General features: G+C 53.8%; 2 protein-coding genes across 10 annotated transcripts; one reads left to right on the top strand and one right to left on the bottom strand.

The window, feature by feature from the left end:
- Positions 1-15,322, top strand: LOC129016043 (protein-lysine N-methyltransferase EEF2KMT). Of its 9 annotated transcripts, none has more exons than XM_063654800.1 (9): positions 1-1,018; positions 1,820-1,964; positions 4,020-4,082; positions 5,979-6,059; positions 7,650-7,751; positions 8,850-8,983; positions 9,066-9,331; positions 10,159-10,308; positions 13,686-15,322. In XM_063654800.1, exons 2-9 carry the CDS (start codon positions 1,869-1,871, stop codon positions 13,784-13,786), a joined length of 993 nt encoding a protein of 330 aa, XP_063510870.1. In that variant the 5' UTR covers positions 1-1,018; positions 1,820-1,868; the 3' UTR covers positions 13,787-15,322. The 9 variants fall into 9 exon arrangements, with proteins under 9 accessions (XP_063510870.1, XP_054310873.1, XP_054310876.1 ...); XM_054454898.2 differs by having other exon boundaries at positions 1,820-2,003; XM_054454901.2 differs by lacking the exon at positions 5,979-6,059.
- ALG1 (ALG1 chitobiosyldiphosphodolichol beta-mannosyltransferase) lies at positions 14,023-27,309 on the bottom strand. Its single transcript, XM_054454897.2, has 13 exons — positions 27,039-27,309; positions 26,068-26,145; positions 25,840-25,943; positions 23,549-23,697; positions 21,548-21,637; positions 21,080-21,190; positions 20,221-20,342; positions 19,997-20,035; positions 19,289-19,348; positions 17,983-18,093; positions 16,736-16,850; positions 15,658-15,733; positions 14,023-14,664 (listed from the first exon to the last, which is right to left on the bottom strand). Exons 1-13 carry the CDS (start codon positions 27,244-27,246, stop codon positions 14,533-14,535), a joined length of 1,395 nt encoding a protein of 464 aa, XP_054310872.2. The 5' UTR covers positions 27,247-27,309; the 3' UTR covers positions 14,023-14,532.
- Between the last annotated feature and the right edge of the window lie 76 nt (positions 27,310-27,385).

Raw genomic sequence — 27,385 nt, 5'->3', positions numbered from 1 at the left:
TCTTGCACTCATTTGGTTCTGGTGGGGAACAACAGCTATGAGGGAACAAGTGTATTCAATTAGAATTAATTCCCCTCTCTTATTCTCATAGCTGAGCGGGGCTCAAGTGCCTCTCATCTGAAAGAGGTAATAAGATTTAATCTGTCTCCTCATCTACCTTCTGCAAGTATACTTAACAAATTAGCTCTCGGGACTCCTCCAAATGGAGTTTTATGAGGGATTTGCTGAGGTAAACGTTTTAGACTTTGAACACAGTTCAGTATTTCAGGAGCAGTACTGAAATTGGAACTGTGTTGGTAACTGCCTTGCCTTTCAACTCAAGACACAATAACTTTGAACTAAAATAATTATTTTTTGTTGTTGTTTTCCATTCTGTCCCCACGTCTGTATCACCACCACCCCCATCCCACCCTGCAGGAGCTAACTCCTCCTTCCTGTCCCTGCAAGATCAAAACTTCTGGAAGCCCCGCTAGCTCTGTGTGCCCGCCTTCCTGGAAGATATCGTACTTTTATACTTATTTGTGTGATAATTACTTCAATGTCCACTTCTCCCACGAGCCTCCGAGCCCTTGGAGGGCCGGGACCACACCTAGTTTTTCTCATTGTTACATCTCCCTTGCCAGGCACATCGTGGGTGCTTAATAAATATTTAGTGAACGAATGGCTTGTTGGGTAACAGTCCAAAGCCTGGGGAACAGGGGGAACGCTCCCTCCTGTTGGGCCCCAGAGGGGTGGCGCTGATGGAGAGGAGGCTAGGATAAGGCCTCCCGGACCGAAGCGCGCACCTGTAAGGCCCCTGCCAAAAAGACTTTCCTGAAGGCGCAGGAACTGCGAGAGCGCCTATGGTGGCCCAAGGACTGACCCGACGATCCCAGAGACCCTCGCCCTAACCGGCCCCGCCTCCCGGGCCGCAAACCCAGACTCCACCCGCCCGAAGCTCCGGATCCTGGGGCCCGCCCCTGGCCCCGCCTCGGCCGACCGTGGCCCCGCTCCTGGGGCTCCCTCAAACCCTCCCCAGGTAACGCCCCCCGAACTTGAGCCACACTCCGACCCCCTCCTCAAGCTCCTCTTCCAACACCCGGGACTCCTCGCTCCGTCTCGGCCCCGCCCCAAGCCCAGCTCCTTCTCGGCCCCTGAGTCCAGCGCCGATCCGCCTCCCAGGCCCTGGGTCCCTCCCCACACCGGCCCCTCCCTAAGCTCCGCCTCTCAGGGCCCGAGCAGCGCCTGGCCACGCCCCAGGGCCCGCCTCCTGAGCGCAGCCCGCAGCCCGGACTCGGTCCCGCCTCCCGGACAATAGGCCCCTCCCCACGTCGGCCCGTCCCTAAACTCCGCCTCCCAGAATCCGAGCAGCGCCTGGCCATGTGCTACGACACAGTCAACGCCCCACCCCGGCCCCGCCTCCTGAGCCCTTCTCTTGGTCTCGCCTTAGCCCCACCCTAAGACCTGTCTACTGGGCTCTGCCCCGAGTCCCGCCTCCTGAACCCAATCATCGTTTAGCCCCGCCCTAATGCCCGCCTCCAGGATGCTCATCCTACCCACGCGCAAGGCCCCGTCTCCAGGTCGCCACCAACCTGGACGCTTCCGAAGCCCCGCTCCCAGGATCGCCTTATCCTGGCCCCGCCCCAGGACCCGCCAACCTGGAGTCTCCCCAGGACCTGCCCCAACGACGCTTATCCTGGCCCTTCCCCAGGCCTTGCCCACAAGACGTTCATCCTGGCCCCGCCCCAGGCTCCGCCCCCACGACGCTCCTCCCGGCCTTACCCGGGCTCCGCCTCTCTGCCCCTCGCACTGCCCCGTGCCCAACCACTCTTCTGTCCAGGCCCAGCTTCCGCCCAGTCTCCCGGCAACGATGCGGCCCCGCCCACATCATGGCGCCCGAGGAGAACCCGGGGACCGAACTCTTGCTGCAGAGTTTCGAGCGCCGCTTCCTGGCGGCGCGCGCACTGCGCTCCTTCCCCTGGCAGGTGGGCGGCGGGGCGTGCTGGAGTCCAGGGGCAGACGGGGTGGGTATCCCTGCTGAAGCCCCTGGCGCTCCCTCCAGTCAGGGCCGCGTGTCTGGGTCCCCATCCCCGGGGCTTGGCCAGAGTCGCTCGCACCCCTCCTTCCCCGCGGGCTGGCGGCGGAAGCTGGGGACGTCTCCACCGCCTTGGGGGGCAGACGCGCGCTCGGTGTGGGGTATAGTTCACTATCATTTTCACGACGTTTTAAAGGCAGTAATCGTTCTGATCACTGGGACACAGCTGCCCTCGCCCATTCTAAAATGTCAGCGCCCTCAGGACCACGGGTAACCACGTCCTCCTGAGCGCGGTGACCAGGTCACAGGCTGTCCCTCATGCCTCAGTGTTCTCATCTGTATATCGAGCACTGCATAGAATGGGCTCATGCGCTGAGGCTCTCACACCTGTGATGGAAGAGACAGAGAAGGGGGTGGCCTCTCCTCTCCCTGGGGACCTTCTGCCAGCAGAGGAGCTTAATGCACGCGGCCCCCATTTGTAATTCATGTGCGGTGAGCTCACTGGGATGAGTCAGTTTGGATATATATTCCTCCCTGGGTCTGCCCCATTTTATGGGGTGTTGCTTAATCATTTGCGTTATTCCATTGACATAAAATATTTAGCACTCAGAGATCATTTCTGGTCAGGAGAAATTTGTGCATTTTTAACCCAAAATAGAAACCTTCATAAAAGCATCATAGGTCTCCATTCAATATTGACTATAATTGTTCACATGCCCACGCTGAATGCTAACTTGGGCTCACCCTCAGCACCCATGAGGTGGGTACTATTATTATCACTCACATTTCACCAGAGGGATTGTTTGATTAGGGTGCAGTAGTTGAGAGTTCAGACCCAGGAGACAGCCTGCCTGCTTCGAATTCTGGCCCAACCCCTGGCCCTGTGTGACCTTGGGCAAGTGACTGCATCTCTCTCTGCTGTTGTTTTCTTATTAATAAAATGGAGGATATAATGATACCTACCTCTTAGGGTTGTTGTCAGGGTTGATACAAAAGCCTGTGGATCAGTGCCTGGCTCATGGTAAATGCATGTCGCTGTTAGCTACTGTTTTTATTCAGTCTCAAAATGTTTCATAAATGCCTTCCGTGAGCCAGGCAAGCAGTACCCAAGACAGATGAGGCTCTGCTTGCATGGGAGAGCCAGAGAATAAACAAATAAATGAATGAACAAGAAAAGACCAGATGAGAGTGGCTTTAAAGCCAAGAAAACAGGGAAATGGTGAATGGAGCAACTGGGGAGAAGAGTCACCAAAGTCAGGGAATCAGGGAAGCCTTCCCCAAAGAGGTGGCATTTGAACTGGGGCCAGAGTGGTGAAGCAGCCAGCCGTGGGAAGGGCTTGGGGAACAGGATATGCAAAGGCCCTGTGGTGGAAACAAGCCAGCTGTGGTTGAGGAACAACAGCAAGGCAGCCAGTGTGGCTGGAGTGGAGTGAGCAGGGTGGGCCAGGGGTGAGGGAGATCAGGCCAGAGAGAGGGATTAGGACCAGGTCTTGTAGGCCTTTTACGGCATGGAAGGAGCTCTGAAGCAATGAAGTGCCTTGCCCTGTGTCACATACCAGCCGAGGCAGTCTGCCTAACTCGGGAGCCAAAGCTTGCTGCTGGGCTTGAGGCCCCTGTAAGAGGACAATGTAACCCAGGCTGGTACGGGCACATTCTGTATTTCCACTTAAACTCAGATGGCAAGCCCATCAAACCTTGGTGCCATGGCTGCCCTGGCAATTCCTGGCTGACCAGCGCAACCAGGGAGCTGGCCCATGACCCGGGTGGCCGCTAAGTAGCCAGGACTAATGCGGCCAAGAGTCAGTCTTCTAGCCTTCTTCCTGTCACTCATCCAGGTGCACCCTGCGACATCTGAAGGTCAGGCTTTCAGCTGCTGTGGCTTCCACTGCCAACTGACTCCACGTCCCCAGGGAGGGATCACATAGGTCTTTGCCCACACATTCTATTGAGTGTTTCATGTTCCTGTGAATGCGCCCTTGAGATTTCTCTCTTTCCCTCCACACAGAGCTTAGAAGCAAAGTTAAGAGACTCATCAGATTCTGAGCTGCTGCAGGATATTTTGCAGAAGGTAAGAATCCCAGAGTCCCTGGGACTCATGACCCTGCCTCCTGAATCTCTCCGGAAGACCTGAGAGAAGAACCACAGGTGTGCTTGTACCCTTTAAAAACACCCCTGTTCAAAGAATAAAACCATCGAGTCAGCACTGCAGGTGGGTGTCAGCATCTCTGACAGCTCCAGCGCTTTCATTTTCTATCTAAGACTTAGACAAAGACATCAGAATATACAAAAATCTGCATGAGAGGGGGGAATCTAGGGAATGTTTTTTAAACCATCCACAGCAAAAACAGAGATGACAGGTGCAAAACAGCTTCTAGCATTTGGTAGATGCTCAGAGACTTTCTTTTTTGCATTCATGAGGCCTGTCCTGCCCACTCCTGTCTCTTCTAGACCTAAATGGGCCCTTGCTTTGCCCAGGGTGGGGTTTGGACTCAAGTGCATCTGCATGTAGGTGAGAGGCAGGGTCACCACCCGGCCCAGCCACAGCCTGACCTTGGCCTTGAGGGCCAAGTGCAGATCACCCTGCATCCTGGGTCTTCACCTTCGAAGGGCCACGAGCCCTTCTGAAAAGACAAAGCAATAGACTCCCTCCCAGAAAGAAGTGCACCAGAAGAATACATTTTCCATACCAACTCAGGGGAGGCAGACATCCTCCACCCCAACCCACCCAGCCCATCCAAGGAGCCCCGGTGAAGGATTCCTGTGCTAGAGGTGAACCAAGATTATCCACGTGGAAAAGATGCAGCCACATCTTTTCCACAGCAGGGAAGACTTGCGGGGCAATACAGTAGGTCAGGGCTTCGAGCGTGGAGATACCTGAAGTTATCTCCCACCCTGCTCTGAGTTTCACCCTGAGCCTCACTCTCGTAGGTGGTGAAGCATGAAATGTAGGGAGAGCTGCTTTCAAACCCAGCACAAGGCTGGGTGCACCGGCTCACACCTGTAATCCCAGGACTTTGGGAAGCTGAGGTGGACGGATCACCTAAGGTCAGGAGTTCGAGACCACCCTAGCCAACATGGCAAAAACCCATATCTACTAAAAATACAAAAATTAGCTGGGTGTGGTGGTGCATGCCTATAGTCCCAGCTACTCAGGAGGCTGAGGCAGGAGAATCACTTGAACCCGGGAGGCGGAAGCTGCTGTGAGCCAAGATCGGGCCGCTGCACTCTAGCCTGGGCAACAGAGCGAGACTGTGTCAGAAAAAATGAAAAACCAGCACCTGCCTGAAGGGCCTGTGTATTGCGTGGGGTACTTTGCTGCCCTTGGGCAGAATCTGCATCCCTCCCAGCCAGCAGGCGCTGCGGACCGTCTCCTCCCTCTCCCTCCAGGCTCCTGTTTTCCCACCGTCCCCACTCCTGCTGCACCAGTCCCTCTGCCCTCCTTTTCAAGTGCCAGGCTGTGGCCACCTCAGAGCTTGCACCGGCTGTTCCCACTGCCTGGAACTTGCTCGTCCTGCACTTGGCTTCTTTCGGCTTTAGCTGAAGTGTCACCCTGAGCGTCCCCTCCCCTCCATCCTGTCCCCAGGGACACATGCTCCAAGAGAGCAGTTGCCGAGTGGGCCTTCCCGCCTCTTCCATAGAGCCAGACAGTTAGTGACTGTCCTTACTGCAAACCCCGGTTCACACTGGCTCCCCTGGGAGGGAGGTGGTTTGGGCCCACATGCCCTGTGTTCCTGCTCAGAATGGGCGTTAGAGATGCTGCCATAGCCTGCGCCGCTGCAGTGAAGCATTTTTAGGAAACGGCTTATATCTTAAGACAAACTTCAGATGCGTGGGGCCAGAAGGCTGTGTCCATCTACATCTTTGCTGAGGGATCGGGTAGCCTGGAGTTTGCCCTCTGCTGTGTTGGCTTGTAGCTCATAGCCTCATAGCTCTCCAGGAACCAACGTTCTGTCCTTTGCTGTAGACTGTGAAGCATCCTGTGTGTGTGAAGCACCCACCGTCAGTCAAGTATGCCCGGTGCTTTCTCTCAGAACTCATCAAAAAGGTCAGTTATGGGCAGTGTCCGCCCAGTAGCCGGACAGCATAGCCACCTGCGTGCTGGAGCCCTCCTTCCCAGGCCCTGGGCCTGCTTTGCAAACCCCAGCATGGCAGGGGCCTCCCAAGGCAACTGGCTGCAGCTGCGTGTGACCCATGGGAGACAGTGCAGGGCGGGAAGAAGGGGAGGCCAGCGTCTCTTCCTCACTCTGCCTCCTGGGGTTTCCACAGCAGCTGCTTCTCTGGGGCCCCAGCTCCTAGCATCTGGATTCTCATTCCTACCAGGCTGGCCCAGCCCACAGCCCTGGAACCCTCACCCACACCCTCTGTCCTGCCCGCTGAAGGGTTTGGAGTTTCCAGCTCTTGTCCATCTCTGGGTTGCCCCACGGGCCCCTGTTGGAAGGTTTAGCTCTTGCCATACCTTTGGAACTAGTTCCTCTGGTGAATTCTCTGCATTGTTGCTGCTAGAATGAGCTCTTTCATGACTGATACAGGATGGATTTTATTTTTTACTTATTTATTTATTTTTTTGAGACAGAGTCTCACTGTGTTGCCCAGGCTGGATTACCGTGGCACAATCTCGGCTCCCTGAAACCTCTGCCTCCTGGGTTCAAGCAGCTCTCGTGCCTAGCCTCCTAAGGAGCTGGGACTGCAGGCACACGCCACCATGCCTGGCTAATTTTTGTATTTTTAACAGAGACAGGGTTTCACCATGTTGGCCAGGCTTGTCTCGACCTCCTGACCTCAGGTGATCCGCCTGCCTCGGCCTCCCAAAGTGCTGGGATTACAGGCATGAGCCACCGCACCTGGCCTAGGATGGATTTTAAAGATGGGCCGAACATGCAGGGTTTGACATGGGCATGTCGACAGGCTGTTCCTTAGTAGGCAGTAGCAGACCTGCTGAGTGAAAGGGCCACACTTTTAGCAAATAAACAATCCCCTGCTTCTCCAGTACCTGCTTTCTCCCTAGTCCTCCCCAAAAGCGTGCATCTGTGGTCACCAGCAGGTCTGCTCTGTGCCACCAGGAGAGGGCAGCAGTCACCCAGTGTACCCTGCTGCTGCCTTGTGAATCCTGGGACGGGGCCAGCCGTGGAGAAGCAGCCTGCTGACAGCCACAGCCTGCAGCATGGGCCGCCCTCACAGTTCTGCCTGGGCTCACTTAAAGCACCTTTTGTTTTCCTCCTCTCTGTGTTTGATCCAAACACAGAGCTCTCTATCATGGTCACGTGGCAGCTCTCACGGAATCCTTATCTCCTGCCCTAGACTACACCTAACCCTACCCTCTCAACACCTCTTGTTGAAGGCCCTCCCATCCAGGTTTCTCTACCAAGTGAATTATTTTTTTTTAGAGACAAGGTCTCTGTTGCCCAGGCTGTCCTCAAACTCCTGGGCTCAAGCAGTCCTCCCATGTCAGCCTCTAGAGTAGCTGGGACTATTCGGCACACACCACCATGCCCAACGAAGTGAATATTTTATATGGCAGCTGGCCGGCATTACCCCGTTCCATCCCAGATCTCCCCTCCGAACTTGGTGAAAATCATCTGGCCATTTTTACAGATTAGAACGAAAGCAAACAAGCTCTCACTCTGTCTGCCCCCAGCACGAGGCTGTCCACACGGAGCCTTTGGACGAGCTATATGAGGCGCTGGCGGAGACCCTGACGGCCAAGGAGTCCACCCAGGGCCACCGGAGCTATTTACTGGTATGAGAAGGGCACCCTCCTCCCCCTCACAGCCCAGACACCCTTCCTGCACAGACAAAGTGAAAACATGGGTATGGGTTCAAATCCTGACTCACCCATTCTGCAGTCTTAGACATGAGGTCCGTTAACCTTCTTTAGCCTCAGTTTCCCTGTCTCTAAATCAAGCACTTCAACAACAACAGCATGTCTCGTGGGGTTGTTGGGCATTTGTCCAATAGGTGACACACACTGCCTGCTTGACAAGGACCTGGTACCCAGTCCTCAAAGAATACTTGACAGGGCCGGGCACGGTGGCTCATGCCTATAATCCCAGCACTTTGGGAGGCTGAGACGGGTGGATCCGAGGTCAGGAGTTCGAGACCAGCCTGGCCAATATGGTGAAACCCTGTCTCTACTAAAAATACAAAAATTAGCCGGGTGTGGTAGTGGGCACCTGTAATCCCAGCTACTCGGGAGGCTGAGGCAGGAGAATCTCTTGAACCCGGGAGGTGGAGGTTGTAGTGAGCTGAGATCACGCCATTGCACTCCAGCCTGGGCAACGAGAGCGAAACTCTGTCTCAAAAAAAAGTACAAAAATTAGCCAGACGTGGTGGCACATGCCTATAGTCGCAGCTACTTGGGCAGGTGAGGCAGGAGAATTGCTTGAATCCAGGAGGCAGAGGTTGCAGTGAGCCAAGAACATGCCACTGACTCCAGCCTGGGGAACAGAGCTCAAAAAAAAAAAAAAGATAAAACATAGATACAGAAAACTACAAAGGAAAAACATAGCATATTGAATCATCACAAGACAGCCACCCCTTCATAGCCACACCCGGCCCCTGGCCACCACTGACCTGTGCTCCATCGCCAGAATTCCATTGTCTCAGGAATGTTCAATGAATAGAATCCTGTGTGGCCTGAGATGAGTGTCTTTCAGGCCGCGTGACACCCTTGAGGCCCGTGCAAGTTGTTGGCATGTCAACAGTTAGCTGCTTCTCATTGCTGAGTGGTGATTCGTCCTGTCATGGTTTATTCAGCCATGTGGTGGATGGCTACTTGTCTTCTAAGCCACTTGTCTTCTGATTGCTGGACTGACTCTCTCGCCCTCTCTTGGTGCAGCCCTCGGGAGACTCGGTCACACTCTCTGAGAGCACAGCCATCATCTCCCACGGCACCACAGGCCTGGTCACATGGGACGCCGCCCTCTACCTTGCAGAATGGGCCATCGAGAACCCGGCAGCCTTCACTCACAGGTGACTTCGGGGTGCAGGGCAGGGCACCGAGGCAGGCTTACCCTGGTGCAGTCGCAGACACGGTCCCCTTTCCTCCCGCCAGGACTGTCCTAGAGCTTGGCAGTGGCGCCGGCCTCACAGGCCTGGCCATCTGCAAGATGTGCCGCCCCCGGGCATACATCTTCAGCGACTGTCACAGTCGGGTCCTCGAGCAGCTCCGAGGGAATGTCCTTCTCAATGGCCTCTCATTAGAGGCAGAAATCACTGCCAACTTAGACAGCCCCAGGGTGACAGTGGCCCAGCTGGACTGGGACGTCGCGACGGTCCATCAGCTCTCTGCCTTCCAGCCAGATGTTGTCATTGCAGCAGGTAATGCCCAGCCCCGGGCACCCTGTGCAGGCGGTGTCCTTGCAGCTCTATCCAGCTCTTTTCTCTGGGAAAAGGGAACAATGGACGCTGTCGGGCATGGACGTGATGGGGCTTCCAGAAGAGTTACTCTGGGCCTCCAGGGTGACATCAAAGGACAGGGGTGCCTCTTAAGGTGACCTTCAAGCCACAGCCCTCTTGTTAGAGACAGGCATGCTCCCATTACAGGCGTCACCACATGGCTGTGTCCCAGAGCCATGCCCTGTGTCCTTCAGAGACCACAGGAGGAAAACATCCACTTCTGGGACGAGGACAGGGCCCTTGAGAGAAGGTGGTATTTGGCTGGGCCACCAAAAACCCCTCACCCCTGCCAGCACACTCAGTCCCCTCTCTGGTGGGACAGAGCTCTGCCTGTGGTCCTGGGTCCTAGACCTGGAAACCACAGGTCCAGCGGTGGCCAGGGACACAGGCCCACCCCTGCAAGCCAGCAGACAAATCAGCAGACGCCTGAAACACGAAGTTCATGGCAGGGTCAGGCTTTGTGTCATTCAAAGCCCTCTAGATAGGCCGAGAACCAGAGCTGGTTTTTTAAGGAACACCAGTGAGTCTGGAGATTTTTTTCTTTTACTTCGGTCTTTTGCAGCTTCCTCTACTAAGGGTTCTCCTTTTTCACCCAAGTAATTGCTTTTCCATGTAATGGCCCAAATGGTCAAATGGCATCTAATAGTCTCATATGAGCGCTGCCTCTCTGGCCTCGCCCTGCTGCTGAGGTCAGCATGACCTGGAACTGTCCGCTGGTCCCTTTCAGTAACCTGAAGCTTTCACCGTAGACGTGCTGTATTGCCCAGAAGCCATCGTGTCGCTGGTCGGGGTCCTGCGGAGGCTGGCTGCCTGCCGGGAGCATCAGCGGGCTCCTGAGGTCTACGTGGCCTTCACTGTGCGCAACCCAGAGACATGTCAGCTGTTCACCACCGAGCTAGGTGAGCCCCCCGCCCACCCGGGCCTGCATGGTCCCCGAGCTGTCCCTGCAGGACTCCAGTGGAAGTGAAAGAACTGGGCGCCGGGAAAAGCTAGGATGCCCCACACTCCCACACCATGCAGGGAACTCGGGCAGAGGCCGGTGAGCAGGGTGGGCTCGGGGCGTGGAGGGCTTGCGGCAGGAGGAGGGCAGCTCAGCACAGGGAGGGAGGGTCTGAGCCCAGCAGCCCTACTGTGTGCTTCAGAGCAGGGTTCCCTAAGCTCTTGGGCCTCGGTTTCCTCATCTATAAAATGGAGGTGGCAGGAGGGGCAGTCGGGGTCAGGGCTGGACACAGCTGTGGCCTGCAGGACGCTGGAGCACAGGCTGTACAGGCGGATCCACCACACCACTGTCCTGAGCACCCACTCGGTGGAAGACGAGCAGGGTGACTGTAGAGAAGGGGAACTGGCCCTGTAGTGGGCCAGCCACTGTCCTCAGACCTGACAGTTGTCAGCCCCCAGCACCTGTGAGGGTGTGTTGTCATTGTCCGATCTCACTGACAAAGACACTAGCGCACACGGAAGCCAAGCAACCCCCGAGCTCCCGCAGACTGCAGCCTGGCCACCTGGCTCTCGCGCCTCCACACTACACCCAAGCGCCCCAATGCCACCAGCCTTTGCCCAGCTCCCCCTGAGCACAGCCCCTCCTGGCAGCCGTGTGCACAGATAACACCTGCAGCAGCCTCTGCCTGCACACAGAGACACGGGTCCAATGCCTGTCCACGTGGGGCAGCCCGTTAACTACAGAGCCAGCAAACAAGCCAGCACATGAAGGCATACTGGCTTCCATGACAGAGTGCCACACAACCTCGCACGGGAGGCTGGCCGGGCGCGGGGCTCAGGCCTGTCATCCCAGCTCTTTAGGAGGCTAAGGCAGGAGGACTACTTGACCCCAGGTGTTCAAGACCAACCTAGGCCACATAGTGGGACCCCATCTCCACAAAACATACAGAAACTAGCCAGGTGTGGTTGCACACGCCTGTAGTCCCAGCTACTTGGGAGGCTGAGGTGGGAGGATGGCTTGAGCCCAGGAGGTGGAGGCTGCAGTGAGCCCTGACCTCACCACTGCACTCCAGCCTGGGCAACAGAGCAAGACCCTGTCTCAAAAAGGCAAAAAAAAAAAAAAAAAAAAATCTTTCTTCAGATACGTGAAAAAAACCCTGCAATATCTTTTAAGTGAAAAAAACAGTGCCAAGCAGCACACATAGTATAAGCCCCCACCCACCTTTTTTGTTGTTGTTGTTGTTTTTTTTTTTTGAGACAGTCTGGCTTTGTATCGCCCAGGCTGGAGTGCAGTGGTGTCATCTCAGCCCACTGCAACTTCCCACCTCCCAGGTTCAAGCTATCCTCCCATCTCGGCCTCCCGAGTAGCTGGGACACAGGCACATGCTACCACGCCTGGCTAAGTGTTGTGTTTTTTGTAGAGTTGAGGTTTCGCCATGTCGGCCAGGCTGGTCTTGAACTCCTGACCTCAAGTGATCTGCCGCCTCAGCCTCCCAAAGTGTTAGGATTACAGGTGTGAGCCACTGCGCCCAGCCCCATTTTTGTTTAAAAACTAATAATAATCACCCACACATGGTAATGAGTACCTATATTCCCAACTACTCAGGAGGCTGAGGCGGGAGCTTGGCTTAAGCCCAGGAGTTTGTGGCCACCTTGAGCAACATAGCAAGACTTCATCTCAAAAACAATTATCACAATAATCATTTTCTCATGAGCATACCTATGGGGAAAACCTAGAATATATATATATAGCAGGCTTGTCCAACCTGCGGCCCAACACAAATCTGTAAACTTTCTTAAAACAATATGAGGTTTTTTTGTGATTCCTTTTCTTTTAGCTCATCAGCTATTGCTAGCGTTAGTGTATTTTATGTGTGGCCCAAGGCGATTCTTCTTCCAATGTGGCGCAGGGAGGCCAAAAGATTGGACATCCCTCATATACACGTTAACAGGTGCCATCCTTGGATGGCAGGATTATAGAGACTTCTACACGTTCATGTCTGCACTGCTTCATTTTTATAAATACGCATTTTCCACTCCTAACAAAAAACTGTGATTGAAAATCATCCCGGGTCACAGTGTCTCACGCCTGTAATCCTAACACTGTAAGAGGCTGAGGCTTTGGGAGGCTGAGGTGAGCAGACCACCTGAGGTCAAGAGTTCAGGACCAGCCTGGCCAACACGGTGAAACCCCATCTCTACTAAAAACACAAAAATTAGCCAGGCATGGTGGTGCACGCCTATAATCCCAGCTACTCGGGAGGCTGAGGCAGGAGAATCACTTGAACCTGGGAGGTGTTGCAGTGAGCTGAGATTGCGCCACTGCACTCCAGCCTGGGGAACAGAGTAAAACTCCATCTAAAAAAAATAAAAGAGGCTGAGGCAGGAGCATCACTTGAGGCCATGCGTTCAGGACCCCATCTCTACAAAATAAAACAATTACTGGCATGGGGGCATGCACCCGTCATCCCAGCTACTCAGCAAGTGGGAGGATTGCTAGAGCCCAGGAGTCGAGGCTGTGGTGAGCAATGACTGTGCCACTGCACTCCAGCCTGGGTGACAGAACAAGATCGTGTCTCAAAAAAAAAAAACATTCATTCTGGCTAAAGCTCTTCAGACATCTGTGCTTATGAGAACACCAGCCCCTTCTAAGCTGTGTGTGTGTGTGTGTGTGTGTGTGTGTGTGTGTGTGTGTATGGCTTTTTTTTTTTTTTTTAGACGGAGTCTCACTCTGTCACTCAGGCTGGAGTGCAGTGGCACAATCTCGGCTCACTGCAACCTCCGCCTCCTGGGTTCAAGCAATTCTCCCGCCTCAGCCTCCCAAGTAGCTGGGATTACAGGCACCCGCCATCATGCCTGGCTAATTTTTGTATTTTTGTAGAGATGGGGTTTCACCATGTTGGCCAGGCTGGTCTCGAACTCCTGACCTCAAGTGATCCGCCCACCTTGGCCTCCCAACGTGTTGGGATTACAGGCGTGAGCCACTGTGCCCGGCCACTTTCTAAGCTTTGTGAAGAGGGGGTTGACTGAGCAGCCAGGTAGATGTGGGTTCAGATCTCTGCTTCTGTCCCGCTGTGCCAAGTGCTTAGGCAGACGCTGGCAGAGAGTGGACAGCGGCAGGGTGCCTGCTGCTAGCCATTTCTATGCAAAATCAGATTTCTGGTCCCATCCTGGAGGCCAATTCTAGGCACCTGGGTGGGCCTGGGAACCTGTGAACCAAGTAAACTGACTTGGACACCCCCCCACCCCGCCAGGCCTGTCCTAGCAGTCCCATACAATACGCTCATGTCCTGTCCCCAAACACCGCCATCCTCAAACACATGTGCTCTGTTTCCAGGCCGGGCCGGGATCAGATGGGAAGTGGAACCTCGTCATGACCAGAAACTGTTTCCCTACGAAGAGCACTTGGAGATGGCGATGCTGAACCTCACACTGTAGGACTCGCACACGACTCCAACGTGATTGTGAGAATCAAGTCACTCTCGTGAGAAGAATTTTTATATGGGAAAGCGGAGAAAACTTTCATTGGACTGGAATGTTTGGAGAGTGTTAAATTCCAAATCAGGAACCACAAACTCCCCTCTAATAAGACATTGGCTATCTGAGCGTGTAGTGCCCCCTTTCTGCCAGCAGTTCTGGATCTTAAGAAAATCACCATAAATCAGACATGAAAATTCTGGCTCCAAAAATAGCATTTTCTTTGTGCAAATAAAAACGTGTGTATCAAGTATGACGTTCCCCCAACGTGGACACACTCGGTTCCTCACAAAGCCAAACCCGCTGCAGCTGCCACATCCCTGGGCTTACGGTGCAGCAGGTGCTTTTTTGAAGACAGGAATGAAAGTGTTAGGAAGACGGCAGAAAGGTGACACCTGGAGACCAAATGCAGGATGAGGAGTACTGCAGGTCACAGGGAAGTCACAGAACAGTAATACGCCAGCAGGGGCAGGGGCGTGAAGAACAGAAGAAGACAGGAAGCATTTCCCAGACTCCAGAGAAGAAATCAGGGCCAACCACAGCTTCCCGGGTCACAGAACCAATTCGTTCACGAGGCGGCAGCACTGCCGTCATTTCAGCTTCTGGTCACTGGGAGGCGCTGCTCGAAAGGATTTGCCCTGAGACTCCGAGAAGAAGCTGCGGGAAGGACAGCAGGGGTCCTGGGGTTTTAGCCTCTGGCCCAGGAGTTATGTGTCCATAACCAAAGGGAGCACAGTCTGCACCCAGCTCTCATCCCATCGGAGCTGCTGTGACTCCCGCAGGTTCTTCCGGAACTGGTTTAGCTTGCCCGCAGGATCAGGAAAGTTTGAGAAAAGCATCTGCAAAAAAATAAAGAGCAGAGCTTACCTCATTGCCTGTCCCCACCCCATCCCAGGTCACCACCTGGCTGACCCCAGGTCGCCGACCCAACAACAACCCCTCCGAAGTCCCTAACTCCCTCACTTGGACTCGAGACCCTTCACACCCCAACAGCGCTCCACCTCCAACTTGACATCAAGCTTTCTGGAAACTTCCCCGCATGTCCCACTTTCCCACACTTGGTGCTGTGGAGCACCTCCCGGCCTCTACATGGTGTACGTTCCCCCTGTGAGCACCCTCCTCTTGGCCTCTGGCAAACACAGTCCCACCCATCTGCGGGTAACAAGGGGGTGTCGGTGTTCTTTTCAGCCTTGCTAAACTGTCTGAATCAAGGATCACAAACTACAGCCTGCAGGCCAAATCCAGCCCACAGCCTGTGTTTGTAAATAAAGTTTTATTGGAACAAAGCCACACCCCTTAATCTACAGATGATCTGTGGCTACTTTCACACCACAACAGAGTACCATGGTTCTGACAGAGACTGAGGGACCCAGTCTAAATGACTTCCGACCTGGACCTTTACTGGAAATCCTGCCAATCATTCTGTTGGCAAAAATGATGTATTACTTTTTGCAATAAGAAACAAGTAACCTTTGCAGAATTCCACCCATCTTTCAAGGCTGGTCCCAGAAGCTCCCTTTGCCCACCCACCTACCTGATCCTGATCACTTCCTAAACTGCAGCCCGGCCCACCCAGCTCCAGCATCATTTGTGGAGTGTCAGCTCCATAAATCCAGAGGGCAGGTGGGGGTGTGTCCTAACTTTCCTGAGACTACTGTATCGAAACAGGACAGCAGAGGGGGCCGGCCTCTGTGAGTTCTGCTCCCTCCCTAACTTTTCTGCCAGACCCCACATGGTTCCACCCTGGCTGTGGGAATCATGGATCAGGGAGCGTGGCTCGGTGCCAGTCTTCAGAACCCTCCCCACCCTGGCATGGTGGCAGACGTGGCTACCTGCAGCTGAGCTGCCAGTTCCTCTGAGTCCTCAAAGACCAGGCCATTTTCTTCATGTTTCACCAGCTCATGTAAACTGCAGAGAGAACCAAGGGAGCTTGAGAGCTGCCTGGAGAAGACACCAGACCCCTGGGGTGCCCCCCTGGGCTCCCTCCCACCCCACGCTCAAGCCAGGCTGGGGGTTGGAACAGGGGATGTGGTTTCCGGGAACTGGTTCTTAGATTTGGCATCTGAAGGGTATAAAGGCCTGGGGGGGTGCACATCAAAATGGCCAAACCGATTTGAGGAGGGAGCCTTAAGGAGGGTTTGTACCTTCTGTGCTGGATGCTCTTCAAGGACTGAAGAATTATTTTTGAATGTTTTCCTTAGTTCCATGGTCATGGAACAAGTAAAGGCAACCCCCTGGGGACGGGCTCAGCACATAAAAGATGACTTTTCTAGGGCACCAGGTTTGATCCCGACATTCCCTGAGCTCAGCTCACACGAGGGGCTCACATCCCTGAATCCCATCCAGGGGCCGGCTCCTGAGCAGGGGCCAAGGGCTCAGCTTGTGCTGGGGCTACTGCTTCTAGAATCTCCTCTAACGCCGCCCTTCCAAACACCCGTCTATGCTGGGTGGAGTGAGCCACAGCGTGGCACTCATTTAACTGATTCAAACCCACCATGTGAGCTCGGCCAAAAGGAGCATGGAGGGAGAGAAAGAAACAAACAAAACCATGTAAGCCTGCAGGCAACTCCCGCCAATTCTACTCCAGGAGAAAAAGCCCCGAGTGGAGTTCTAGTATTTAAGATGCTTTTCTTTCATATTAGGTTGGTGCAAAAGTAATTGTCATTTTTAATGGCAAAAGCCGTGATTACTTTTGTACCAACCTAAATATAACATGAGCTCTAAATGGAAGCAACTACTTCAGTGAGGCTCAGCCCAGCCACAGTAACCGCAGGGCTCCTCCTGGCCTCCAGTGTGTGCTGGACTGACCGAGGGACAGGGCCTCACTGTGGGCAGCTCGCTCTGCACTGCTTCCCCCTCAGCGGTGGATCTGGGAAACTATCCCCAGAAAGATTCGGGTTCTGCTCCTACCACTTGAAGTTCACGGCACACACAGGCAAATGGCACCCGAACATGTCCACCACCTTCATGGGCAGGTCCAGGCCACTGGAGGACGTGTGCAGACAGACACCCAGGTCCGCCGACCCTGCTAGGCAAGAGGGGTGGGTCAGAGCGCTGGTCTCTGCCCTGGGAACACAAATCCTCCCAGCACAGTGAGGCAACATCCCCCGAGGGGAGTGAAAATCGGATAAGGCCCCCGACAGCCCCAAGCACAAGTGGCTTAAGCTGGCCAAGCAGCCACATGGCCTGGCTGGGACATCTGAAAATGTAAATTGACACTTTTTCTACTTAACCACAATTTGGTTTTTTTGTTGTTGTTTTGTTTCGTTTTGAGACAGAGTCTCACTCTGTCACCCAGGCTGGAGTGCAGTGGCACAATCTCGGCTCACTGCAACCTCCACCTCCCAGGTTCACCTCCCGCCTGGAATCCCAGCACTTAGGGAGGCCAAGGCGGGAGGATCACTTGAGGTCAGGAGTTCAAGACCAGCCTGGCCAACATGGTGAAACCCTGTCTCTGCTAAAAATACAAAAATAAGCCAGGTGTTGTGGCGGGCTCCTGTAATCCTGTAATCTACTCGGGAGGCTGAGGTGGGAGAATCGCTTGAACCCAGGAGGCGGAGGTTGCATGAACTGAGATCGTGCACTTCAGCCTAGGCAATGGAGCCAGACTGTCTAAAACAAAGACTAGCTGGAGAGTCCCACCAGGAAAAGGCCCTCAGCCTCCAACTGCTCTGCTCATTCGAAGCTGGAAGATGCAGCTCTAGAGACGCATCAGAAGCAAGCAACGACTCCCCACTTGGAGAAATCAACGGGGAAAGAGACGGAGGCAAGGGAGAACCATCTCACTGGGAGAGGCGACGCTGTTTGACACACCGTCCCTGTACCTCCCAAAGCCACTGCCCTCCCACACCTGGGCAACAGTGGCCCCAACCCCAGGCCCAGCCCTCCTGCAGGAAGGAAGAGGACTGAATGGAGGGCGTGGCAGGCTGAAAGGACGTGGCCTCCTCAAACCCCTTGGTAAACGGCCTCTGGGGCCACCTGGCAGGGAGGGGCTGGCACACCAGGAAGTAGCCTCCTCCCGGGAGTTCAGCCAGAGCCGAAGTCCCGTCCCCAAGTGGCCTCCAGAGCCACCTTTTCAGAAAAAGTACATCCCGCCCACCCCTGTTCCCCCTGCTTAAGGCCCCGCCTCCTCCCTGAGCCTCCTGCTGGCCTCTCACCTAGAAGCAGGGGGTAGTCCTCGGCCTCCAGCCAGGGGGTGCAGACCTGGATGTGCTGGAAATGCTTCTGGTGGATGAGGTGGCTGTAATACTCCCTCAGAGGCCCTTTGCCTTCACAGAGAAGAGCAGACACTGCCATGGACCCGTCTCTGTCCCTGCCACATGGCCCCAGGCCCAAGACACTCCCCGCTAGGAGGGATCCCTTTCCCAGAAGCTCCACCCGTCGGCAGCTCCAGTCAGGCCCCATCCGGGCCCTTCCAGAAGCAACCCAGGAGCCCCGAGACCTGCAGGAGTGTGTGCACCCTGACCCCTGACGCACAGCCCTGCACCTGCAGCCAGCTGGCCTCGGGCTGCAAACATGGCGGGGTAAGCCCTGGCCTGGCACCCGACCGCCCACTGGGTGGACCCAGCCTTTTGTCTGTGTTGTGCACAGGGGACACGGGGACTCCCCCTGCCCTGGCACAGCCCACAGAGCACATGGTGTGGGTTCCAAGCCGCCCCTGCCCTGCCACAGCCTCCAGAGCACATGACGGGGGTTCCAAACCACTCCCGGGAGCCTAGAGGCCAGAGGAGGGAGGAGAGCAGGACCAGCAGCTGGCCCAGACCCCGCCTCTTCCCACACCGCTTCCTCTTTTCTCCCTCCTCACTGAGTCACCTTGAAAGGGCTCAGCAGCAGTAACTGTGGGACAGGGGCTCTTCCGTTTGAAAAATTGAAAGAGGCTTGGTTAAGGTACCAATGACATGGCCGGGCACAGTGGTTCATGCCTATAATTCCAGCATATTGGGAGGCCAAGGCGGGTGGATCACTTGAGGTCAGGAGTTCAAGACCAGCCTGGCCAACATGGTGAAACTCTGTCTCTACTAAAAATACAAACATTAGCCAGGTGTGGTGGGCGCCTGTAGTCCCAGCTACTCGGGAGGCTGAGGCACGAGAATTGCTTGAATGTGGGAGGCGGAGGTTGCAGTGAGCCGTGATCGCACCACTGCACTCCAACCTGGGCGACAGAGACTCTGTCTCAAAAAAAAAAAAGGACACCGATAACATAACAACAACAAAAAAAAGATGCCTGGAAACTACTGACAAAGTAGAAAGCTTAGTATCTACAGATTCAAATCTGGGCTCCCTGCCCTGCTATGAAACCCTCTGAGCCTGTTTCCCCCATGTCAAGCAGTGTAAGACCCTATGGCAGAGAGCTGCAGTGAGGATTAAGGAGACAAGATCATGGGAAGCACAGGTTAAAGGCTGCGTGCCCCTCCCCCTCCACCATCCCCTAACCAAACAGACACCGAGGGTCCCAGGCGGTACCTGTTATCACACAGACAAGAGAAGGAAGGCTGTGTCCGTCAAGAGTCAGTTGTTCAAACTCTGTGTTTAAAAAAAGAAACAATTCTACATGGAATTTCTGATAGAATTTTTTTTTTTTTTTTCTGACAGACTCTCACTCTGTCACCCAGGCTGGAATGCAATGGCGCGATCTCAGCTCACTGCAAACTCTGCCTCCCGGGTTCAAGTCATTCTCGTGCATCAGCCTCCCAAGTAGCTGGGATTACAGGCGCCCAACACCACACCTAGCTAATTTTTGTATTTTTAGTAGAGACAGGTTTCGCCATGTTGGCCAGGTTGGTCTCGAACTCCTGACCTCAGTTGATCTGCCTGCCTCAGCCTCCCAGAGTTCTAGGATTACAGGTGTGAGCCACCATGCCCATTCAGAAAAAAAAATTTAAATAAACAATAGCCAGAGTCACCTGGTCAGGTGGAGAAAGAGCACTGCTCTGGCGGGGAGGCCACCAGCCTCTGTGAGATACTCTCCTGAAGGGGGCATTTCAGCCTGAGGGCCTGGTCACTCAATGACCCAACTGGAGATTCAGGGTGGCCCACCTCCACCACCCCCGCTGTCCCTAGGCTGCCCCACCCAGCGGCCCGGGACAGGAACATGCTGCAGGCCAGGCAAGCAGCTCGCAGCTCAGTGGCCCCCGACAAGCCCAGAGCTCCTCACCGCAGCCACACACCTACTTTCTAAAGCTGCCAGCAGGATGGAGAAGTCTTCGTCCTCTATGAGAAGAGAATTGAATGTCAGGGGCCTGTTTCTGGACACCCCTCTTCCAGCTCACACGCCCTCCCCTTCTCATTGAGACCGTGGCGGGGTGGGGGTATGCAGGACTGGCAAGGGTGAGGAGAACACAGGTTGGCCAGGTGCCCGTCACACCAACCCCAAGTGCCCCAGGAGTCATGCAGACCTGTCCAGCTCGTGCTGCTGACCAGCAGGGCTGGCCGCTCATGGAGACGCGTCACCAGCCCGCTCCCAGCATCCCGCTCCGTGAAAGCTGACCGCTCCGTGGCTGGGTCCTCAGGTTCTGAGCTGAAAGAGCAGAAAAAAAGCCTGTGAGAGGCCACAGAGCAGGCCCATGACCCAGAAGGGGCATCTCCTGCCATGGCGAGGCCTGCAGGCTCCCAACGGTTGGGGTGCCCGGCCACATCAGCAGCACCAGGCCACCCCTGCCATCCGAGGCCTGGGCTTGCTTTCTCTAATATTGTTGCTGGGTGCTAAGGTTACAACAGCAAACAAGACTGACTCATTCCTTTTCTCCACGGGACTTACTGTCTTATCATCCCCTGGACTCAAGATGAGGGTGCAGGGACGCCCTCCCACACCACCCCAGCTTACCCAGGGCACACCTCAGGGTGTGTGGACCTGCACAAAGGTCCCCTCCTTAGCCCCATGAGACACCCCAGGGGACACAGGTCCACAGATCCTGCCACAGGCCTGGGAACCCACTGGCAGGAGAGTAAGACAGTGCAGGGGTCCACAAACATTTCTTAAAGGGCCAGAGAGTAAATACTTCAGGCTTTGTGGGCCACAGGTTCTCTGTTGCAAAATGCGATTCTGCTATTGTAGCTCAAAGGCGGCTGCAGACAACTCAGAAGGCAATGAGTGTGTTGTGTCCCAAAGAAGCTTGATTTACAAAAGCAGGAGACTGGCCTGTAGCCTTAGTTTGCCAACCCCTGGATGAGTGGGTTCCCAGGTCTGCAGTGAGAAGGGCAGAGGCCAGGGCAGTGGGGAGCAGGAGAGAAGGCAGCTGAGGATGGGAGGCCTACCGGGCCCTGAACGGAGAGTGCGTGCCGCCCAGCTTCATGAAGAGCCGGTGCTGCAGGTCCAGAGGTGTCTCTTTAAAGAAAGATGCCGGCTTATCATAGACGGTCACAGCCCTGCAATGAAATCATGGCAGGGCTATTGGGAGGGCTGAAGAAAGGCCTCAGGAATAGAGGACTCAAAGGCTCCAGGAAAAGAAGGACACTTGGGGAATCCAAGTCTGAGATGATGACAAGAAGAAGCCTTGCAATTACTTGGGAATGCACAAAGAGACGTCCTAGGACCAAAACTGCCTGGACCCCCTGGCTGGCTGGGAAAGAAACTCTGCCCCCTCCTCTCCCGGCTTCCCCAAACCAGAGACCACCTCCCAGGCCCTCAGTATTTCAAACTGCCTCGCCAGCACGACCGCAGCAGGCAAGGCAGCTCTCACTGCAGCCAATCAGGGGCCCTGCGCCTCTCCCAGGCCGTGGTACCTGATGTGCCAGTTCTCCGCCAGGTCTTCTCGCATGGCATTGGTAACACACAGGTTCAGGTGGGACAGGCGCCCAAAGAACCTCTCATACCTGAAAAGAGGGATCAGCAGTCAGCAGAGCCCTAAACAGGCCTCCATTACCACCACCACGTGAGTCGACATCCCTCAACAGAGAAAGACCGCAGAGCTGGGAGAGTTTGTGCTCCCTGAGCCCCACCTGTGCCAGTGTTCTTTCTTTATGCTGTATATACCCTTCTTTATGTTGTGTCACTTGTTGGCTTAAATACAATCACTTTAAAAGGAAACTGCACTCCAGCCTGGGCAACAGAGTGAGACTGTCTCAAATAAATAAATAAATAAATAAACACAAATTTAAAAAAATAAATAAAACGACACTGTGTATCACTGCCAAAGTGAACATCCTCTCTCTTGCTGTAAAAGGAAGAAATACAGGCCGGGCGTGGTGGCTCATGCCTGTAATCCCAGCACTTTGGGAGGCAGATCATTTGAGATCAGGAGTTCGAGACCAGCCTGGCCAACATGGTGAAACCTTGTCTCTACTAAAAATACAAAAATTAGCCAGGCGTGGTGGTGGGCGCCTGTAATCCCAGCTACTCTAGAGGCTGAGGCAGGAGAATTGCTTGAACCCAGAAGGCGGAGGTTGCAGTGAGCCGAGATGGCATCACTGCAATTGCACTCCAGTCTGGGAGATAGAGTGAGACTCTGTCTCAACAAAAAAAAAGGAACAAATACAACAAAGGCCTCACTAGTGGATCTCAGCCACCCTGTGCTACGACTGCAAAGGCTGTAAGGCCACGGCTTGCTCTCAACGTAGGGCAAAGGGATTCAGTGAACATTGTACACATTCTCTCCCAATGGATACTGAGCCCTGATCGCAGGGTAGAGCCAGATCACGGCATGCGCGATTCTGGGTTATTTATCACCGCCAGGGTATCATGGCCTGTTCCTCTCTCAAGATGCAGAGAAAGCTCGGAAATGGAGTTGCCTGGGACATTTTGGTCCTCACACTTAGCTGTGTGGCAACAGGCGTAATCGTTCTCAGCCTCAGTTTCCTGACTTGTAAAAGGTACACCCTCCTGAGGTGCATGGAGATTGAACGGGGTAAAATACAAAAAGGGCTTGGCTGGAGGACTGGCACGCAGCAGGTGCTCACCATTGACCATTTTGCTCAATTTACTCAACTGAGCTGTTTGCTGCTGCTGTCACCACAGCCAGTGTACAAACTCATCAGGGCGAAGGCCACAGCCAGCCAATGGCCCAAGGCTGGAAATACACACAGAGACTGGACATGCACACAGAGGCTGAATGTGTACATGAAGGCTGGCTGTGCAGAGTATAACAGAGATGTTATAGTCGGGCTCAGAAGACAGCAGACGAGCTTCCCAGCTCCACGTCCCACTGCTACCACTGGCCCTTCTTCCCTTGCTGTCTCATCAGCTGCAGCAACTGTGGCCCACTTCTCCAGCTCCCAACAGCAGCCCTGGGTTTTAATTTGGGGATGTGCCCTCACCCACCCTCTGTCCATGGGATATGGATGCTCCTGAGACCCAGCTCTTCTGCTGGAGCACTTGCCCCCTGGCCTCAACAGGCAGATCAGAGGAAGGCAGGTAACCTACATGAGCCAATCAGAGAGGGCTGCCCTCCCCACTGAGCCTGGGTGGGGACGAGAGCTAGGAGAGTTCTGGGAACCACCGCCAGAACGGAGTGTGGAGACAGACGTGAGCTGGGTCCCAGTGACACTGCTGAGCTCGAAACCACCTACTTCCACAGACACTTCCATTTCATGGGCCAAAAAATGTGGTCCTTTGCTGAGGCCTGTTTCTATCACTTGGAACCAGCATTCGGCCTGATTCACCAGCCTCACCCCGCCTCCTGCAGAGCACACAAGGAACCAGCTTCCAGAGGCCCACAATGGCCCTTCTTCTCACTCATCCTTGAGTGGTTTGGGGGACGGTATTTTACCCTCTTCCCAGACTCTCACCACTTGGCCAGCAGAACGAGGGGGTGGTTGGGGCCATGCACCAGACCCATGATGGAGTAGCCATAGTTGTGCCAGTCAATGACGAGCTTGCTTCCACAAAGGCAGCCCACGAACCAGCAGACAGCAATGCTAGGCAGACCTGGGGGGTTCTAGGAAAGATAGAGACTTGAAGAGGCGGAAACCCAGACCATGCTCGGCAATAAACCCAGTAAAAATAGTCACAATACACATGCTGATGGGTCCATTATCTTTACAGAGCTCTGATAATAAGGAGAAGAAAGACCCTCTCCACCACCAAAACAGGTGTAAAAAGTCACAAAAGAAACAGAATGGGCCAGGTGTGGTGGCTAATGCCTGCAATCCCAACACTTGGGAGGCCAAGGCGGGAGAATCATTTGAGCCCAGGAGTTCAAGGCCGGCCTAGGAAACACAGTATGAGACACATTAGGAAACACAGATGAGACCTCATCTCTACAAAAAATTTAAAAATTAGCCAGGTGTGGTGGGACACGCCTGTAGCCCCAGCTACTCAGGAGGCTGAGGAGGTAGGATCACTTGAGCCCAGGAGGATGAGGCTGCAGTTAAGCTATGATTGTGCCACTGCACTCCAGCCTGGGCGACAGAGCTAGACTCTGTCTCTAAAACAAACAAACAAACAAACAGAACCAACCTGAAAAGTCCAACATCATCAATAATCAAGGAGGCAAAAAACAGAACAAAGAGGTGGCATTTTTCACCTGTCAGAATGCAAATTCTAAAAAGGTCTAACAACAGCTGGTGATGGTAAGCAGCGGGGAGAAGAGGTACCCCCACACAGCAGGGGCCAAACTGGCCCAACCTTACTCTAAAGCTATCCAGTAACATACACATTTTTAAAATGCATCAACTTTGACTACACAATTCCGCTGCTAGGAAGTTATCCTAAGAAAGAAACTGGACTTACGCAAAAGGCGTATGCTCACTGTGCTTGGAGCTACACTATTTGTAAAAGTAAAAACAAAATCAGGAAGAATCTGAGTATCCATTAACATGAGACTAAATACATGCAGTATGGTACATCACATATTGGAATTCAAGGCTGCCTATTAAAAGAGGAAGGTGCGCAGCGCAGTGGCTCATGCCTGTAATCCCAGCACTCTGGGAGGCCAAGGCAGGTGGATCACCTGAGGTCAGGAGTCCAAGACCATCCTGGCCAACATAGCGAAACCCCATCTCTACTAAAAAAAAATTACAACAATTAGCCAGGTGTGGTGGCACATGCATGTAATCCCAGCTACTCAGGAGGCTGAGGCAGGAGAATCACTTGAACACGGGAGGTAGAGGGTGCAGTGAGCCAAGATCGCACCACTGCACTCCAGCCTGAGCAACAGAGAGAGACTCCATCTCAGGAAAAATAAAAATAAATAAATAAAAGAGGATGGTGCTTCTATATATTAAAAATTGATTTGAAAAAAAAAAAGATATTCTTCCTTCAGCTAGAAAAGAAAGAAAAATTTTTTAAAGAAAAAAGTGATCAAGGGAAGAGGTTAAAAGTGTAACGATAGGCCAGGCGCAGTGGCGCACACCTGTAATCCCAGCACTTTGGGAGGCCGAGGCGGGCAGATCACCTGAAGTCAGGAGTTTGAGACCAGCCTGGTCAACATGGCATAACCCCATTTCTACTAAAAATACAAAAATTAGCTGGACGTGGTGGCAGGCACCTGTAATCCCAGCTACTCAGGAGGCTGAGGCAGGAGAATCGCTTGAACCTAGGAGGCGGAGGTTGCAGTGAGCCAAGATCACGCCACTGCACTCCAGCCTGGGCAGCAAGAGCCAAACTCTGTCTCAAAAAAAAATGTGTTGTGTGTGTGTGTGTGTGTGTATACTATAGAACCACACTGACGACCTACGTTCAAATCCTGATTCCACCACTTTCTAGCTGTATGGTGATGGGCTACTTACAGAGCCTTTCTCGTTCTAGGTTTTCTCATCTAAATGAGAACAACCTTAAGAAACAGGTTCTTCTATTACCTAAATGTAATATTTCTTAGGGTTACTGTCAGGACTAAATGAGTTAATACATGGAAAACACTTAGATACACAGTCAGTACAATGTAAGACTATCTGTAATGACACAGACAGCATGGATAGGTGCCATAAATAGACACATACCATAGGCTCCTACTCATGTCTTTAAACGCCTATACACACAACACACACAAACATATGAATATGCAATATATTACCAATTTATGCTGGAAAGTAAACTGCTAACATGGTTCTCACAGAGGGAGGCAGAGGCTGATACACACCTGGAGAAAGATATAGGCACCTGGCTCCCTCCACATCAACTTCCACAGCAAGTACATAGCCTGAAATACAACTTTGACTCCGTACTGGAAAACTCGAGGCCCAACTGCAAGTCAGAAAACACCTGTGACTACCAAAAGAGCATCTGGCAATCTGCACGGCTTTTCAAACAAACACCCCCTGCCCCCGGCCCCTGGATTCAGAGGATTCTGGAGTTGACTGCATCCTACCTGCAAGACTCTGAAGTTCTGTCAACCCCACAATCTGAATTCTGTTGTTCTGCAAGAGCTCATCATGGGGTTTGGAGTCTGAAAAATGAGAATGATCCCTTTAATATACCAGAAGCAGCAATCTAAAGTCAGATAATCTCCCAACTCAGGCTGAATCACGGACAGTGTTTTGGAAAGTAAGATATTTCAAAACCTCTCTCTGCTCCTCTCTAGTCAGAACAGAGAATGCGGCCAATTCTTGTTCAGATTCCTCTAGAAGGCCCACAGAGAGAGGGCCTGAATCTTAACCTACCTTCACTTAACACGATGCCTGGCAAACATTAGGTGCTCAATTAAACTAATCTAGATTCTCTGGATAGTGGAATTTCCCCAACATAGAGCCATCCCTAGGAAGTCCCACTCTACCCCATCACCCTAGGATAGCAGATTCTAAACAGGGATTAAAGGCAACTAGTGCTGTTCCCACTTCTCCCTGAGATGGGGTTGAGCTACCCTCTCAAGATACCAACGTGGAGAATAATAAGGGAGCAGACACCGCTGCCCTGCACACTGTGGGGAAAAGCTGGACATGAAGAACAAATGAAACATCTGTCTGCAGAGATCTGCGTTGAGGGATGAGGAATGAGATATCCTGTCAGCTCAGACATAGCCTGACAAGGGTAGCTGCACACGGACGTAGCTACCAGCACTAGCCCTGGAGTTCCACGAACCTGGGTTCCACTTACTAGGAGAATTACGTGAGACCACACAATGGATTCACTTAACACATTTCTGACACGTGGCAAGATTAACGCCGGCTATACCTAGAGACCCATCCAGGAAAGGCTGGGCAGAACCCCCTCGTCCAATCTCGGAGAGCTGCCCAAAGGCGACGACTAAAGGAGCACTTCCGCCTCGACTCCCCGGGGCGGTTAGAACCGAGGATCAAAGGCTGAGAGAGCATCCTCCCTCCCAGACCCCTGGCCACTCACTGCAGAACCCCAGGAGGGTCACGGAGAAGCCGTGCATGGCCAACGAGAGCGCGTGGTACTGCATACGGGGGCTGCGGCCCACGTCGCCCAGCACCACGGCTACTACATGCCGGGCCGTCCGCCCCCGCCGCCAGCGCTTCCATCCTCCCAGCAGCAGCAGCGGCAGCAGCAGACACAGGGCCAGCAGGACCAAACATGACGCCGCCATCTTGGCGGGCCCGCAGGAGTCACGTGACCACGCTTCCGCGCGCTGTGCGCAGCCGCAGACCGAACCTCCAAAGTGGGCCGAGAGAGGGCGAGATGGCGACGCGGTTCCCTAACAGGGGCCCGGAGAACCCCCAGGAGCC

The sequence above is a fragment of the Pongo pygmaeus genome, chromosome 18 (genome assembly GCF_028885625.2).
Source record: "Pongo pygmaeus isolate AG05252 chromosome 18, NHGRI_mPonPyg2-v2.0_pri, whole genome shotgun sequence".
Taxonomy (NCBI): Eukaryota; Metazoa; Chordata; class Mammalia; order Primates; family Hominidae; genus Pongo; species Pongo pygmaeus.
Note: the sequence above shows the minus strand (reverse complement) of the source record. Positions and strands in the feature narration are given on the sequence as shown.

Bases quoted from the DNA above. Each gene is read 5' to 3' on its own strand.
- LOC129016043 (XM_054454898.2), top strand. From the start codon at position 1,869: ATGGCGCCCGAGGAGAACCCGGGGACCGAACTCTTGCTGCAGAGTTTC. The intron at 9,332-10,158 runs GTAATGCCCAGC...CTTTCACCGTAG, and splicing joins AGATGTTGTCATTGCAGCAG to ACGTGCTGTATTGCCCAGAA. The intron at 10,309-13,685 runs GTGAGCCCCCCG...CTCTGTTTCCAG, and splicing joins GCTGTTCACCACCGAGCTAG to GCCGGGCCGGGATCAGATGG.
- ALG1 (XM_054454897.2), bottom strand. From the start codon at position 27,246: ATGGCGGCGTCATGTTTGGTCCTGCTGGCCCTGTGTCTGCTGCTGCCG. The intron at 23,698-25,839 runs GTGTGTATCAGC...TATCTTTCCTAG, and splicing joins GTGCCTATATCTTTCTCCAG to AACCCCCCAGGTCTGCCTAG. The intron at 19,349-19,996 runs GTAGGTGTGTGG...TTTTAAACACAG, and splicing joins CCTGCTGGCAGCTTTAGAAA to AGTTTGAACAACTGACTCTT.